Below are 18153 nucleotides of genomic sequence, written 5' to 3' on the forward strand. Positions count from 1 at the left end.
TTATTACAGAAGATCGTTTTAGAAAATGCTGGTCAAAGGTACAGAGCAATAAAATAATCCTGGAGCATTATTATTATTATTATTATTATTATTATTATTGTTATTATTATTATGTTCATGGAGGTCAGTGGAATATACTTAAAAAAAGATTCTTATCTCATACATAAATAAAAAATAGGTATCTTTGTTACTATCCTAGCCCAAAGCACAGATAAGTACAGGTGATAGAAACAAGATACAGTATAATTTATACTTGTAAAGTTGTTTCCTATTTAGGAATAACTCAACATTAAGATGCTTTGTTAAAATAATTGAGTGCAGTGATGCTATAATCACTCTCACTCATTCACTGATCGTCTATACCATGTAATCCTGTATACAGGGTCGCGGGGGGCCTGAAGCCTATTCCAAGAGACTTAATGCTCGTGGCAGAGTACACCTTGGACGGGGTGTCAATTCATCACAGGGCACACACACATATACACATTTACCACGTACCACGTTTTTTTTAGCCCCACCCCCGTGAAATCGGCACAGGGAACGCGCATTTAGGAGAAGGCTCGCCCGCGAAGGGTTACGCGCGGACCACTAAGTTTTTACGGAGCGCGGTAAAGGCCAAAAAGGACAGTGTTTTTTTACACATTTACACACTCATTCACACACTACAGGCAATTTAGGATTGCTGATTAGTCGAATCTACATGCCTTTGGGCTGTGGGAAGAAACCCACCAAGCACAGGAAGAACATACAAACTCCATGCACACAGACCCCAAGGCGGGAATTAAACTCAGACCCTGGAGGTGCAAGGCAACATTGCTAACCACTATGGCACCGTGCCACCCTGATATAATATAAAAAAATAATGATTATTATTGATTCTTATAATTGAAACATGGGAGCACTTTATACAGTATATGTGTTTCATCCCCTTAAATATCTACATTGTACAGGAAAGACTATTAAATCTTCTATATTTACAGAAAATGCTACTTTACATCGCATGACAAGTGGCATCAATTAATTATTCAATCAGCATTTTGACTTAGAGAACGTAAATAAGAAGCTGTTTTTTTTTTCCAAAGAAAAAGTGGAAAATGTACATGACAGTGTCTGTAACACGTAATTTAAATTGCAGACAATTTTTAAAGTCTCTAACTAGCACATACATGATGCATGACACTAAAATGATTAATTTTGGTTAAGTATATACAGTATCACTCCCATCTCCAGGGGATGTCACTGATATACCCTAGGGGGCAGTAAGGACACATGTATGGAGCAGAACATTTCTGGGGTGGCTGCAGCAAGTGAAAGTGAAAGAAGTTTAGGATGAAATGCGACACTTCTTGCTAAGCAGCGAATGATAAACACCTTTTGTGAGAACCAGCAAAGGTATGAAGAAGCAGTGCAAAGTGCTGTTGAATAATACATCTAAATATTATACTGTATGATGTTGTGCTTTATGTGATGCACGACCTAATAAGAGAGATGACACTGAATTCTTCATTTCTCTCTCTCTCTCTCTCTCTCTCTCTGTGCATGCTGGGAGTGAGTGGGCAGAGTTGGATGTGTGTGGAGTGAAAGTGTTTGTCTGCGAACTGAGTTAGTCTTTTCAAATTTTTCTATCCTTCTCTTATTACCTGGTAAAGCTGTTGGTGATTGTTTGTGAAGGTTGCAATAGTAAAGGAAGTAAGACGCTGCCGATCAGCGTGCGCTGATTGAAATGGCGGCGTCTGGAAGTGCGACACTTGAACAGCTAACGCGGCGGTGCTTTGTCGAAGTTAGTTCCCCCATCAGGATACGTTTTTTTTAGCCCCACCCCCGTGAAATCGGCACAGGGAACGCGCATTTAGGAGAAGGCTCGCCCGCGAAGGGTTACGCGCGGACCACTAAGTTTTTACGGAGCGCGGTAAAGGCCAAAAAGGACAGTGTTTTTTAATCCCTGACGAACTCTAGCCATCAGGATGTGTTTCCCTTGTTATCTTGGACATATTTGTGCGTTTATGAGTGTTGTATAATAACATTGAGAGTGTACTTAAAATCAATGGTGGCCTGAGTGCTCCCTTTAAGATCACAAGGGACATAAGGCAGGGATGTGCCTTGTCAGGCATGTTGTATGCCTTAGCGATTGAACCATTGTTAGTGAGGTTGAGAGAAAAAATTGAAGGTTGGAGTGTACCACAACGTAATTTTAAAGTTAAGTTGTCGGCTTATGCGGATGATGTTATTGTTATTGTGAATAACCAAGAAGAAGTTGATAATTTTAGACTATTAATTGATAATTTTGGAAAGCTGTCTTCAGCCAAGATTAATTGGACTAAAAGTGAAGCAATTATTTTGTGGAATGGGAAGCTAAACACCTTCCTAATCTGCCTGCTGGTCTTGAATGGAAGAAAAAAGGCTTCAAATATTTAGGTGTATACCTGGAGAAGATTCAGTTTTGCGAAAAAACTGGGAAGGTGTTTTAGAAAAAACTAAAGACTGGACAAATGGAAATGGTTGTGGCCTAAGATGTCATTTAGAGGACGTGTTATAGTCATCAATCATTTGGTGGCTTCAACTCTCTGGCATCGCTTGGCATGTATTGAGCCACCAAGTGGTCTTCTTGCAAGACTACAAGCTCTCATTGTTGACTTCTTTTGGACCAAGTTTCACTGGGTACCGCAGAGTGTGCTTTATCTCCCTAGGGAGGAGGGAGGACATGGACTAGTACACCTAGCCAGCAGAGGAGCTGCTTTTCGTTTACTGTTCATTCAAAGACTCTTAAATGGACCAGAAGATCTTGTATGGAGAGGTGTTCCTAATCTTATTTTGAGTCAAGCTGGGAGCCTAGGAGTGGATTCTGCTCTGTTTTTAATGGATGCAAACAGGATTCAGCTGAATGGACTAACACCTTTTTATAAAGGTGTTTTAAAAATATGGAGCTCATTCAAAAAAAGAAGAGGGGATCTTAGTTTGTCATTATACTGGTTATTAGAAGAGCCAATTGTATTTGGAGGTAGACTTGATGTATTAAGTGAGATTGCATGTGGTTTTGAAAGTGTAATGTTTTAGCAAAAAAAGTTAAATTGTGTCATATAATAGCTGCCGGGGGTTTTGAACTAAATAACTCACAAAATGTTGCTTCTTGTATTGGAGTCAGATCAATAAGATTGGTAAGAAAACTATTGGATCTTTTAAAACAGAAACTTACAGCAGAAGAAAATTCCCTACTTGTAAGTTATGGTGAAGGAAATACGGTTCCAAATAATAAGGATCCTTTTCCAACAATTTACATTACTCCTGATTTTGAAAGTGCAGATGGGGAATTGTTTAAGATTTTAGAGGATCTATCTATCAATGAAAGTAACAGTAAAAAAATTTATAAAAGTTGTGTTTTCAAGTTTTCAATTTGAAAAATTTAAAAGAAAAAGCTGATACTGTTTGGAGAAACAAATTAGGCCTACTGTAGATCAGAGTATAAAACCGGTGTGGAGAGTTTTTTATAAACCTCCTTTGGAAAAGAAGGTGGGGGATCTCCAATGGAGAATTTTACATGGTGCAATTGCTGTAAATTCTTTTGTGAGTGTTATTAATCCGAATGTTTGTAATTGACGCCCTTTTTGTGAAAAGAAGGAAACAATTTTTCATTGTTTTATGGAATGTAAAAGATTGTGTTATTTATTTGATTTTCTTACATTGTTGTTGGGTAAGGTTAATGAATGTTTTACTGTTCAGAGTTTTATTCTTGGGTATCATTGAAAAAAACAAGATAAAATGTCAACTTTTAAATTTTATTGTAGGTGAAGCAAAAATGGCAATATATATAAGTAGGAGGAACAAAATTGAAGCGGCAGAAGGATGTGATGTTGTATCAATTTAAAAAAATCAGATAAAAGCAAGAGTGTGGGTTGACTTTACATTTTATAAGATGATGAAAAATTTAATCTTATTTTCAACTCAGTGGTGTTATAATGATGCAATTTGCTTTGTTGTAGATTAACTTTTATTTTTTTCTTGTTTGTTACAATGATTATTGAGTTCTGTGGCCATTGGTGTCTCTAGAATTGTGCTTAGAGTATAATTTGTTAAATAAAATGTTTGGTTAAAATTCAATTCTCTCTCTCTCTCTCTCTCTCTCTCTCTCTAGTCTGAATCTATAGGAAGATATAAAGACGAGGTCATCAAGCAGCAACAGTAAGTCTAAATGCAAAGAATGTGTGTAGAATGAAAAGTCTTTATGGTGTCTATCAGCATAAAACCACACAACATAAAGATTTTACCAGTTTACATTTATCTTTGTTCTTGAACAAATATGTGGGTGGTAAGTAAATGTCTCTTCTTTGTTCTCTTACCTATGATAATGTCTCTTTTTTTTTTATACATTAACCTACATCCTCAAACCAAAGTGTTGTGTTGTCAAGGGAAAAAAGCCACAAGTCATATATTTAAGCTAAAATGCCAGGATGTAAATTGTTAAACATGACATAAATATAATGTATAGTAATGCTGCCTGGAAAATGATCCTTTATCCAATTACAATCTGATGCATGTGATTGAACAGTAGTTGCATCTCAAAGTAATAAAGTGCTGAAGTATAATGTTATACAATGGGCAGCTAGATTTAGCATTTATTTATATCAAAATGAATCCACTAACGTTTTTCCTTATAAAGCATAAGAATGAGAATTTATAGACCAACACACAGGAGGGATTAAAAGATCAACAGAGAATACAAATGAAGTGGGAAAAATTTCATCCAAGCACCATGTGCACTACTTAAAGATGCAATTACAGAATTACAGAACACAGCTAAAGACACACAGGAAAAAGAGCTCCACATGAGATAGATAAAACAGGAGCCATGAATACGAGTGAAAGAAACAGAGAAAATGAATAAAGCGAAGTGTAACTGAGCATCAGAAGGATAAAGACATCAGCAGAACGAGAAAGAGTCAGATAGTAATTAATCTTCAGAGACAAAAAGACCATACTGTGTGCCCTGTTTGTTATCAGCTTCCTATATTTTGGATATAACCATGACATTACATTAAGTTATGCTTCAGTACTAAATGCATGTTTGCAATTGAGATTTTTTTTTCTTAAGCTATGAAACATTAGCACTCACCTTACTATAATTTAATGATAATCATAAGCAAAAAGTATAAAACAAAGAATTTACATTTTCACCCAGAGCTGGATTCGAACCAGGGTCTAGACGATTTTATGCTATTAGTTGAGCAACGTCACACCCATGTGGAAAGCCGCAAAAATGCTTCAATTTCATTGGCTGTCACCGAATGCCAGCTATTCACGACTTGCCCCTACCACTGAGCCACCAGTACCCGTCTGCGTTTAAAGCGTTTATAGGCTAATGTCATACATCTTTGTAGTCCTTTTGCACACGCGCGGGTGCGTAATAATAATAATAATACATTCGGAGAACTACTACTAATAATAATAATAATTCTGAATGAAAATGATGAATAAATACATATCAGTTTGAGCTTGACACGTTTATGAGCTCTATCGCTTGCCGTCAATGAGCGCCTAAGAGACATAACATTTTTCGGCTTCAGTAGACACACAATACTTTAGACTGAAACACGACTGCCCCCTACAGGTATTGAAGGGCATTTTCACAGCTTGCCGCGCACTCGCGGCAAGTCGTGGGATCCCTTTTCCGAAAACGTGCGTTTTTAAAGACCAGATCTGTAGACAACAGCAGAACAAGAAACACTCAGATAGTAATTAATCTTCAGAGACAAAAAGACCATACTGTGTGCCCTGTTTATCAGCTTCCTTTCAGTATCCTTTAACTGCTCTAACACATAGTACTTAGATTTAATGACACACATTATTTACATTTGGAGCCAAAAAACATCTGTTCGTGCCTGAATATTTATATGTGACCAGGTAAAAATAATAAACCTGACGTATAACATGAATATATTCCGGAGACCTGATGGGGGCTCTGACTGTAGCGCTGGAACCTCAGAGCTCCAGGTTCCACAGATTAATCCTGATCCACTGGCTCGCTGGAGTTTAACATGATTTATATATTTTCCTTATGTAATCAGTAAATATATGATGTGAATGTTTGTAATATTACATGTCGTAATGGTAAAATAAAATAAAACCACAATAACTGAGGATATGCTGAGGGTGCTCATGTGAATAAAAAAAGTTAATGGGACACTTAATTATATATTTTTGTGTCCTTGACTCAGTCATGTTAGGTAATGAGAGGGTGGAAAGAGGGAAAGAGAGAGAGAGAGAGAGAGAGAGAGAGAGATGCAAATGAGACTCAGAATAAAAGTGAAAGATGCATGCACTCTTGCAAAGATTGATGCACAAATATCAACTATCAATGTTTGTTAGTTTTGCTTTTGAGTTATGGAGCTGTTTTTGTTAAGTGTAGCAGAGTTTGTCTCTTGTCATGTGTTGTCTCTAGTGTCTGTCTAGCCGCTAGCAGGCTTAGCCTCCTGCAGGCTTGGCCACTAGTAGGTTTAGCCTCTTGTGTGCCTAGCCTTTTGTGTGTTCGTTTTTCCTTGTAGGTTCAGTTACTAACTAGTATAGACACTAACCCTGTTAGTAACCCGCTTAGATTATCATCCATTTTGACAATAACCATATTAGATACTAACGTGACTAACTACTAACCGACTCAATCAGTGGTCTTTCTCTGGTCTTTCCTGTCTCGGTTTAGGTTCAGCTGCATGTGTGTTTTGTGCTGCTAGAGAGCCTGTGTAAAGAGTTTAGGTTCTTTGTTTTAGTTTTTTTTATTATTCCATGTTATGTTATGTTATATTTTATTATAAAAAAGACTCTTTGTTTAATTACCCTCTGCGCCTATGCCTGTCCTTTTTAGCCCACGGCTACAACACCAGCCAATACCACCAGTTCATGACACATACACATAGTGTGGGATGTTATATTGTATGTATCCCACAGTCCAAAGACATGCAGGTTTGGCTAATTGGTATTCCCAAATTGTCCGTAGTGTGTGTGTGTGTGTGTGTGTGTGTGTCCTGTGATGGATTTGCACTCTATCCAGGGTGTACAGTACACTGTATTTTCTTCTCACTGTTTTTCTCTATTTGCTTCGGGTAATTGAGTTTAATTATTATCTTTAGACAGAAGGAAGTCAGGCAAAAGAATTTTGAAAACGTACAAGAATATGTAAGTAATATAGGTAGAAAATGTCATAGGAGGACATTCAGGTCTCAAGAGTAAAGTTTATCCCTTGTGGTTCTGCCATGTTTTTGTAGTTAATGAGATTGCACTGTTCTTTTTTTGCATTGCCTCATTTCATAACTGTTTTTTTTTTAAGGTTGATTAAAAGTTAAAAGTCAAAGAAAGTCAGCATCCTAAACCATGGCTCCTGTACGGGAAAAGATATTAGAAACTGCAGCTCTAGGGAGACCGTTTCAGCTGGGAATGCTGTACGACTGCAGAAGTGATGCGATAGTACCAGGTATAACAACATGTAGTTACTCAGACTCAATTTTCTCTTTTATTGTTTTTTGAATATATATTGCATATGATGTACTACAAACAACAAACAATTTGATGCCACACACACACACTTACACACGCACGCACATACAACTACATTTAGCTTTGAGGACAGCTTGGCACGCTTCTGCCATTCTCTCATCAGATTCAAAGGAAGTCACCTAGAATGGTTTTGACTTCACATCTCTGCCTTTCAAGTGTTACTTTGTGACATTTCTTATTTTCTTGATGTGCTTTAGACCATCAATCTTATGCAGTCATATATACTGAACAAAAATATAAACGCAACACTTTTGTTTTTGCTCCCATTTTTTATGAGATGAACTCAAAGATTTGAAACATTTTCTACATACACAAAATAATACAATAATAATACAATAAAATCTTTCAAATATTGTTCACAAATCTGTCTAAATCTGTGATAGTAAGCACTTCTCCTTTGCCGAGATAATCCATCCCACCTCACAGGTGTGCCATATCAAGATGCTGATTAGACAGCATGATTATTGCACAGGTGTGCCTTAGACTAGCCACCTGTAAAAGGCCACTTTGAAAGGTTCAGTTGAATCACACAGCACAATGCCACAGATGTCGTAAGTGTTGAGGGAGCGTGCAAATTGGTATGCTGACAGCAGGAATGTCCACCAGAGCTATTGCTCGTGAATTGAATGTTCATTTCTCCACCATAAGCCGTCTCCAAACGTGTTTCAGAGAATATGGCAGTACATCCAACCAGCCTCACAACCTCAAACGACGTGTAACCACACCAGCCCAGGACCTCCAGATCCAGCAGGTTCCCTCCATGATCGTCTGAGACCAGCCACTCAGACAGCTGCTGAAACAATCGGAGTGCATAACCAAAGGATTTCTGCACAAACTGTCAGAAACCGTCTCAGGGAAGCTTATCTGCATGCTCGTCGTCCTCGTTGGGGTCTCGACTTGACTCCAGTTCTTCATCGTAACGGATTTTGACAGATTTGTGAACAATATTTGAGAGATAAGGTTATTTTGTTTATGTAGAAAACTTTTCAGATCTTTGAGTTCCTCTCATTAAAAATGGGAGCAAAAACAAAAGTGTTGCGTTTATATTTTTGTTTAGTATACAATAGCCCTATCCGTGCTACTATTACTACTGTACAAATTCACTTTATACTGTATATAGTCACATGGTAAAGAGAAAATACAGTCTGTATGAGGGGGTTTATGTTGTATTTACAGTACAAGTCATGAGTTTGAACACATTTGAATTTATTTCCTATATTCTAGAATAATACTGGATTTAAAAAAATTATGAAAAAACACAAGGCATTATATAATATCAACAACAACATATGTCAGTTACTATTTAAAGACATCATCATGGTCAGCTGTTCTGGAATAATTCCTGCAAGAACAGAATCAGCAAGTGTCCTTGCAACTGCAACAGCATTGGATTATATCAGGGATAACCCCTAGAGGGTGCTGTGTGCACAGACTTATGTTTTTGTTCTGGAACTACATTTCCCATAATGCACCTTGGTCAGGTGATAGGAGCGCTCACCTGAGCCAAGGTGGCTAAGTTAGAACATAAACAGCCAGGTTTTAAGTTAGTTTGTGTCTTGCATTGGTGGTGTAGTGGTTAGCGCTTTCACCTTGCACCTCCAGGATCTGAGTTTGATTCCTGGCCAGGCTCCATTCCCATCTCTGAGTGCATGGAGTTTGCATGTTCTCCCTGTAGTTGGTGGGTTTCTGCAGGTTAGGCTAACTGGCAGTCCCAAATTGCCTGTAGTGTGTGCCCTGTGATGGATAAACTCCAGGCCCCCAATGACCCTAAATACAGGATAAAGCAGTGATGATGAGGATATGTTGGTTTTTCTTTATTAAAACATCTTAAGTCTTAACCTCTGCACCTATGCCTCATGCTTCATCCCACAAATGTGACAGTTTACAATGTAGAAAGAAATCTGAAGGCCATGGAATTGGAAAGTATGTCCAAATTTTTGACTGGTAGTGAATGTATAATATTATACGATGACAAAGTACTGTAGTTTGTTTTTATGTTTAGATTAAGCTAATCTGTTCTGATGTATAAATTGCTTACAGGAATAACTCTTTGGAATCGAGAGCAGCTGCAGCAAAACAAGGATGTTAGTTCACAAGTTAACACAGAGTTCACAGTTACAACTTCAGACACAATCAAAGAAAAGTCAAAGCACATGAAAGTTGATGGTGAACTGAAACTGAGTCTTTTGGGAGGGAATATACAGCTCAGTGGTGCAGCCAGGTATTTCAATGACACTAAAAAGTCATTTAAACAAGAAAGGCTAACGCTGCACTACAGAACAACCTGCAGATTCGAGCAGTTGACTATGAACCATCTGGCAGAAGGAAAAATGGATCACCATGAGATATTTAATCATGATGTAGCAACACATCTGGTTACTGCAGTGCTGTATGGAGCAGATGCCTACTTTGTGTTTGATAGAGAAATTAATTTGTCTGAGGAGACAAAAGATGTGCATGGAGAAATGAAGATTGCCCTTGATAAGCTGAAGGTTCTTTGTGATGCTGGAGCAAACATAGACCTAAACATGAATGAAAATGAAACAGCTGCAGTAAAACAACTGAGTTGTACATTTTATGGTGATTTCATGTTGCCCTCAAATCCAACAACTTTTGAAGGTGCTATGAAGGTTTACGCTGGTCTTCCTGAGCTGCTTGGACAGAATGGAGAACATGCAGTTCCAATTAAGGTGTGGCTTTATCCTCTGGTTAAACTGAACTCAAGTGCAGGCAAACTTGAAAGAAACATCACATCAGAACTCATTAGAGCTGTGGAGTCAATAATCGAGGCTTTGAATGTCACAGACATGAAATGTGATGACCTGTTGAAAGATACAGTAGCAAAAACATTTAGTACATTTTATGATCGAGTGCAGGACTTTCAGAAATTCTGCTCTGAGTACAAGCAAGACTTCATGAAAAAACTAGGATCCCTCCTGCCAGAAATCCGGGGAGGTCGATCAGATATCAGTGCCATGAATAAACTTATAGGAGCCCATGAGAAGTCTCCTTTTCATACCAAACATCTTGAGCAGTGGATAACAAAGAAAGAAAAAGAATCAATCCAAGTAAAAGCACTGATGAAGCAGCTCCATGAACTTGGAGCAGAAGTGACTGATGATGTAGACAAATATCTACTAGATTTGGATGTGGAGAATGTAGTTGCTTTTGCTTTTACCTGTCTTCAGTACTCAGACCTTCTCCTGGGCAATCAAGAGATCTACCTGAAAAATCCCAGTGAAAATAAAATTGGTCAAGTTTTTCAGAACAAATCATGGACGTCTAATGATCTCATGTGCATGAAGAATAATTTAAAGGTCTTTAAGGATTTGATCACTTCGAATAAAAGTCAAACAACAAAATTTATTGTCCAAAGTTTGCCTCAAACATCAAATGATGAATGTTCCTGTATCTTACTGTATGAATCGAATGATGCTGTCCGTTTTGTTCCTCCATCAAAGCCAAAATGTCCAAACCTTGAATCCGTCACAGATAACAGTATAGCAGTAAAGCTGAGCCCCCCGTGTGCTGCTACACTGGAGAGGAAACTACTTTACAAAATGAAACAAGAAAACAACTGGAAAGTGCAACCTGTCAATCAAGATATAGTCACACTGACAGATCTTAAACAAGGCATTGATTATGAAATAAAATGTGGAGCCGTAGGAAAACTCAGCTACCTGGTTGAAAGTTATGCAATCACTGTTAAAACTACATCTCTGAGTGACCTGATGTCAACTAAAAGTGAATCAACCCAACAGAGAGCTGGTAAGTATAATAAATTAATAAATATAAATCTACCAAGGCAAAAACAAAGATCATGTTTGATTTGATAAACTGACTCAAAATTGTAGTAATGTAGTCAGACTGAAACTGGGATCATGTTGATTACTGTAGGTAGGTTCAATATTTAGTTAAATGAAAATAATGTAGCTTTGACACTGTTTATAGGACTAAAATAAAACCATTTAAATTGAATTGCTAAATATCTTAATTAGTAGAAATGTAGAATCCCAATACCACTCGGAGGCTCCACATTGAGAATCTCTGACCCATTTAGAGTAGGACAGCATTTACACACCTGCTAAACAATGAAAAAACACAATCATAAGTAACATTGACAACACTGACATGGTTGCTCTCACTAATTATTGGGCTTTCCATTGCAGGAAGTTTCTTCAACTGGTTTTTGGTTTTATAAGTATTAGAAAGCTTGTGGGTGGGATTTTAATTATGCATACAAACATTATTATTATTATTATTATTTTTTTTTTTTTATTATTATTTCGCTACTATATTGCCATTTGATTTATTTTATATTTAAATTTGAACTTTTATTGTGAGGGGCTGGGAGGTAATTTGAACAAGTTAAACCTGTTTGTCTGCTGTCACCAACAGTCAGAATCCATCATAAAAACTAATGATCCCAACTAGATGTCTGAGGCAGTGCATAACATAGGCAGGATTTTAGGATATTTTGCATGTAATGGTTACTCAGCTGTATTACTGTATTTGAATGGATAATAAAATCGCTTTTTGGTTGTAAACCAAGTCTGTCAGAATATGTGTATGTATATGTACAGTATACAGTTAGTCCATAACCTCACTACACATATATATAACCTTTATAACTTGATTGTCGTAGTTTTCAGTGAATGTCATACTTTGCTCGAATTGTTGTATACGTAGTTACAACAGTTGTAACCTGTTTTTTTATACAAGTTTTTTCTTATGGGTAAGTAAGTTTACTTTCACATTGCTGATGGTAAAGACTGATCTTTTTTCACTGCAAAAATGGTGATAAAATGATGAAATACAAGACCATAAATAATAAAATAAGGCTTAACCAAAATGTCAGGCTTGACACAACCAGAGACAAAAATGGTGGATTGTAATGTTGGTGTACTGTACAGAAGGTTGTTCTTTAAAATACCTACTTTTAGATTTTTGATCAAAGGTCTCTGAATAAAAAAAGCTTGTCAATAGCTGGATGCTTTGTGGCCCAATACTAAACATAATGCGTTCATATCAGCTCTAATTAATAACAGGTAGGATACTTTCTTTTTGTTTTACTTAAGTGTACAGAGTATGCTGGACAAGCAACTGCAGAGACAGGTAAAAGGACAAATGCAATGCTTACAGTACTTGTGAGTAACAAGAGGCTAAAAACATCAGAATTTTTACATTTCCCAAAGGTAGCACTTCTATGTTAACTCCTGGCCACAGATTGCTACATGTATTTCTTTGCTAGGGTTTTTTTTTTTTTTTAGCAAGTGCTGAATAATTTTGACAGGAAATGGTAAACAGTGTCAATCTAGCTCGGAATTAGCTAGATATAATTAACAATAAATATTTAATGTGTAATAACTAATCAGAGTTTACCCTTTAAAACATTATTTTATATTTACAGAAAAGGCAACACTGAAGTATTTTGTTTTAATAACTGGATCCACTTCTGTCGCAGCAAATGACTACGTTTTATATCGAGTCGAAAGATTAATGGACGACTTACTGTAATTCAGCTTGATGCTGAGATGGATGTTAACCTTAACTGTGTTTGACTGTCTTCAAGAAGTTCACTTCATATCCTCACGCAGAAAGAGGAAGGGACAGTTGGGCGTCCACGGTGCGTTTTACCTCCGAATATAATTGAGGCTTATTTACCTCTAGGTAAAACACACCATGGACGTCAACGTTCCCTTCCTCTTTCTGCGTGAGGATATGAAGTTCTTGAAGACCGTCAAATATAGTTTGGTTAAGGATCCCGCAGAACGTGTGCTAACGGTTTCTCGTTGGCAGCTATTTGCATAGTTAGTTTCAGATAACTAAAAAGCATCACGCTGATTAGATTGATTGCTTCTGTCTGAGGTGCCCTGTGGCCTAATCCCGGTTTCAACTAAGGCTCAGACCGCCTACCTTATCAGCATACAGCGACAAAGAAATGTGGAAATGTGGAAATGCAGAAATAAAGAAATGTGGAAATGCAGAAATTAACCAAATGAAGAAATGTGGAAATTCACAAATAAATAAATCTTGAAATACGTTAATAAACAAAAGTAGGAATATATTTAGCAATTTTCCAGGGCTTATTGTATTTATGTATTTATTTATTTTTATATTTACTTATTTATTCACACATTTATTTATTTATAATTATGTCATGTTTAGTCCTCCGTAAATTGGAGCGTGATTCAGAGATGAGAAATCAGAAAAGTAGATTAGATAAAGATTTTTTTTTTTAAGTTTGTCTTAAAACAACTCCAGTGTGTTAAAAATCTCTTCTACCACTTCAGTGCTGTTATCTTCAGTAATCCCAGTAAAAATATTCAGTTTAGTTTTTCTATTTAATATCTTTTTTTTTTTACATTGAGCAAGTAGCTTATTTCAAAGTAGATTCACTGTAAGCCCAGACAAGTTGAGTTTAATTAAAAAATTGGAGGGAAAACTTAAGTAAGTTTAACGTAAATGCTAAGTTGACTCAACTTAAAATTGTTTGTAATATCAATTGCTTTACCCAATCACACCACTTTAATATAATGTATATAGTTAAAGTAAGATTTTTTTCATTTCTATTAAACTCAAATTAATTTAAATTATTATTATTTTTTTAAATATAAAAAAAAATCGAAACAGTATATTCTTTTTTTGGTTTTATTTAAACTTCAAACATAAAATTCAAGAACAATTCATGTCTTATAAACCTTTTTTTTTTTGTTTATTATTTAAACAGTGGTTTAATCATACAGTAGTCCAGGTGCAGAACATACATCAGTCCAAAAAGGCCTGAAGCATGTTTTAGCAAGTTTATTACCACTATGCTAAATTATTTTTACATAAAATTACTTTTTTTTCATACAGACACTAAGCCTGCAGTTCTGGTGGTGCTCCATCACACCTTTGATCCAGAGTGTGTTGTACCAGACAGCAGCAGAGCTGTACACAGAGAGAATACAATCACAGTCGACTGTCTGTTTCATGAAGATAAAGGATTACTGCAGTGTCATAGGAATGATGAATCACTGTCCACAGTTTCAGATTATATAAACCCTCAGGTATGTTATGTTTATTTTTAACTCCAAGTTCTCAAATATTATGTTTTGTTTTAATTCATGCATAATGATGATTCTTGTTTAGACTGCTACCAAAAAATGAATATACTATATGACCCCTGTTATTGTCCTGCAGGGCAAAAAAAAACAGCTTAAAAAGAAAGAGAGTGTTCCAACTCAGAGAGAAACACAGCTAATGGAGAGAACCAAACAGCTTAAAAAGAAAGAGAGTGTTTTAACTCAGAGAGGAACACAGCTAATGGAGAGAACCAAACAGCTTGAATCCGAATGGGTAAAAGAAGAATTTGCAATGAGAGGTTAAAATAGTTAGTTCATTCAGTGTTCCCAGTAATCTGTAAGGAAAAATAGCATGTTTAATTTTCCACCTCTGCTTGCATTTTCATAAATTTATGTTTGATTCATTATCATTTACATTTAATGTATGTGTCACTACAAGGGGGCCTTTAATGATTGTTTTTCCTTCTGAGGTTTAGTGAGAAATTACACACTTTTTTTGTCTGAAATAAAGGTGCTTTATCTTTTATACCCTTTTTCTATAATTAGTAGTTATCAGCACAGTTGTATGGTGATAGATTAATGAGAGCAGGAGAGACAAGAAAACTACAGACAATACAAGTAGGATATAAATGAAATATTGAAAGTAAAAAAATTCCCATATTTTCGTATTTATAATAGCAAGCAAGTTCTTCCCATGAACTGTATACTGTAGTTAAGTATTTGTCTGTGGTCTGTAAAAACCTGTGAAGTAATATCCTCTACTATTTATACAGGGAATAGCACAAGGAGAAGGATGTGCACACACAGGTGAGTGTAAGAGATTCATGAAGGAATTAATTAATTAATTAATTAATTAATTAAGAAATCAATTAATTAATGCATGTTGCATCAATTTCTTTAAATATTTAGGTTGTCCCCGAATTCTCAATACATAGAGAAAATTAACACTTTTAGCAAACTATGCCTTTATTGACAAAACATCATTTACCATCCTCTGCTATTTATTTTTTTATTTTTTATAAACACACAGTGGTCTGTCCCTCTCATACTGTACTGATCTGGTGTTGTGTATGTGATTGCACTTTTTACTCCGTCATTTCAAATGATCTTTTTGCTTTATCTTTTAGACATGGCGGACATGAAGGACACTCAACAGTACCAAAGTGTCCAAGTCAACAAGCCAGAAACTGTGAATCCTGGAACTGTAATAAGGACGACTAATAAGGCAAAGGAAAATGAAAATGCTCAAGATGAGAAACAACTGAACTTAAAATACCCACACATACAGAAAACACAATCACTTATGTGGGAAACAGTGAAGTTAGTTAAAGAAAGGCAGAAAGAAATGTATATGGAAATGAAACAGTTTGAAGAATTTAAAAAATGTAAAGAAATAAATAAGAATATTCTTTCTAAGAAAAATGCAGAGTTAGTGGAAACAAATAAAAAACTACAAGAACTAGAAGAAGCCCTGGGAACAACACGTAGGGAGTTAAAACAAAAGCAGACACAGTTGACAGACAGAGAGACACAACTGGCAGACATGAGCAAAGAGCTAGAAACCAGTAAAAATACAATTATGGAAAGAGAAAAACAAATTCAGGAACAAAACAAACTAATTAAAGATCAAGAGTCAAATCTTGAAGAGGTAACAACAGCATTGGACAAACAACATAAAGAATTAAAAGACAGTCTGCAATTTCTGAAGAGCAAAGAAACACAGCTGAAGAACACACTTCAAGAACTGGAAACCAGAAAAAATAAATCGATGACACTTGAACAGGAACTACAGAAGATGATAAATTTAAAAGAGCAACAGGAAACTGAGCTCAAAGAAAAAAACAAACAGCTTAAAGAGAAAGACAGACATCTGACAGAATTTACACGAAGACTTCAGATGAAGGACAAGACACTGGAAGAGAAGGACACACTGCTCAGAGAGGTAAAAGAAGAACTGGGGATAACAAAATTGATGATTGAAGACCATCAGACAGAGATGAAAGAGAAATTGAGACGACTAGAGAGTGTGGTGAAAGAACTAGAACAGAAACTGATAGAAAAAGACAAATAGCCTCACAAAAAAAGACAAACTTCTGAATGAAACTACACAAACACTGCAGAAGAAGGAAGAGACACTGAAACAAAAGGACACACAGGTAAAATAAGTTGGAGGAAAATAAGCCAAAAAAAGAGACAATGAGACAATTACACATCGACATGCAGTGTCTAATGATCTGTAAAAATAATATATAGCTTTTCCATACTTGCTTGTGTTTTTATACCTTCCCCGGATTTTGATTAGATGTTATTATAAGAGTGCTTATGTAGAGTCTATTGTTTCAAAGGTTTTTACTAAATTTGTCTCTTTTTGTCTAAATGAAACATTATTTACTTTATCTTACTTTATTTTTTTTATTTATAAACTTTATCCACTACCTGCTTTTATAAATAAATTTGCTCTATCAGCAGATGTGGAGTACAGTGACCCCTCATTGAATGATACATTAGAAATCATTCATAGGAGGATAGAAAAAATTATAAACAGTACAATATAAGTATGATAGTAATAAAATATAATTCATCTGTCCATGTGGTTTATGCAGAGGGGTCTAAAGGTAGTTAGACAAATCACAAAACTGCTATAAATGTTTATGTGTAAAAAATATTCATATGACACTGTATTTGGATTCAGATATCTAGCATTGTGGACTGTAAAATGCACTTGTAGGCTAAGATCACTGTTTTATAATCACACTTATGTGAAACAGGTCAGGTCATGTTAGGTCATGTCAGAAAACTTTACAGATAACATACCTGCACAATGCACACAAGCCTGCTCATGGACAGGGTCTGTGTGTATGGAGGGTGATTAATCGAATGCACAGAACTTAACTAGTGTTTGCTGTTTTTAACAGTTATTTACCAACATGTTCAACATGATCAGTAACACCATTGTACTGTATAATGATTATCAAATAGAGATATGTGAACATAAAAAGGGCATAAGAGACATTTAAGGTTACTCAGGGCAACCGTTTTAGTCTGCAGTAACCCTACACTGTGCAGGAGCGTAATGGGAGAGTCTCGATTCATGCTTGTACAGCCGCTTTCCCAAGCCTGTAATGATTCAGAATTATTGAATAAATATTCAGTTATAAAAAATACCAAGAAGTATTTGTTTGTATTATTGCTCACTTTAGAACCAGAGTGATGCTACACTATGACTAAAACAGACTTTCAATTGGTCCGAGGTGCTTCCATACGGATCACATGTTTAAAGATTTGCAATGTAAAAATAAATCATTAACACATTGGTCCCTCAATGCACCAAAATTGGCCCTTAACTTTAGCTAAAAAAAGACGCAAAGCATAATTTTTCCATCTCCATGCTTAACTATAGGGATGGTGTTCTTAGGGTCATAGTCAGGATTTTTTTTTCCTTAAATCTCAGCGAATCAAGTTGATTCCAAAGAGCTCAATTTTGGTCTCATCTGACCACAGCACTTTTTTCCAATCCTTCTCTGTTCATTGGCAAACTTTAGGGCCT

General features: G+C 36.0%; 1 protein-coding gene across 3 annotated transcripts; it reads left to right on the top strand.

The window, feature by feature from the left end:
* The first annotated feature begins 1330 nt into the window (after positions 1–1330).
* Positions 1331–17953, top strand: LOC128512024 (verrucotoxin subunit beta-like). 3 transcript variants are annotated; one of them, XM_053485128.1, is made up of 9 exons: positions 1375–1392; positions 1550–1602; positions 4130–4176; positions 7313–7456; positions 9580–11307; positions 14398–14591; positions 14725–14880; positions 15380–15413; positions 15734–17952. In XM_053485128.1, the coding sequence occupies exons 4-9, from the start codon at positions 7357–7359 to the stop codon at positions 16675–16677; spliced, it is 3156 nt and encodes a 1051-aa protein (XP_053341103.1). In that variant the 5' UTR covers positions 1375–1392; positions 1550–1602; positions 4130–4176; positions 7313–7356; the 3' UTR covers positions 16678–17952. The 3 variants fall into 3 exon arrangements, with proteins under 3 accessions (XP_053341104.1, XP_053341103.1, XP_053341105.1); XM_053485129.1 differs by lacking the exon at positions 1550–1602 and having other exon boundaries at positions 1331–1392; XM_053485130.1 differs by lacking the exon at positions 14725–14880 and having other exon boundaries at positions 15734–17953.
* The last annotated feature ends 200 nt before the right edge of the window (positions 17954–18153 follow it).

Source organism: Clarias gariepinus, chromosome 24 (assembly GCF_024256425.1).
Source record: "Clarias gariepinus isolate MV-2021 ecotype Netherlands chromosome 24, CGAR_prim_01v2, whole genome shotgun sequence".
NCBI lineage: Eukaryota > Metazoa > Chordata > Actinopteri > Siluriformes > Clariidae > Clarias > Clarias gariepinus.

Excerpts from the sequence above, each read along its gene's own strand:
- LOC128512024 (XM_053485129.1), top strand. The coding sequence starts at position 7,357 with ATGGCTCCTGTACGGGAAAAGATATTAGAAACTGCAGCTCTAGGGAGA. Across the intron at positions 14,881-15,379 it reads AACAGCTTGAATCCGAATGG|GGAATAGCACAAGGAGAAGG; the intron begins GTAAAAGAAGAA and ends CTATTTATACAG. Across the intron at positions 15,414-15,733 it reads AGAAGGATGTGCACACACAG|ACATGGCGGACATGAAGGAC; the intron begins GTGAGTGTAAGA and ends TTTATCTTTTAG.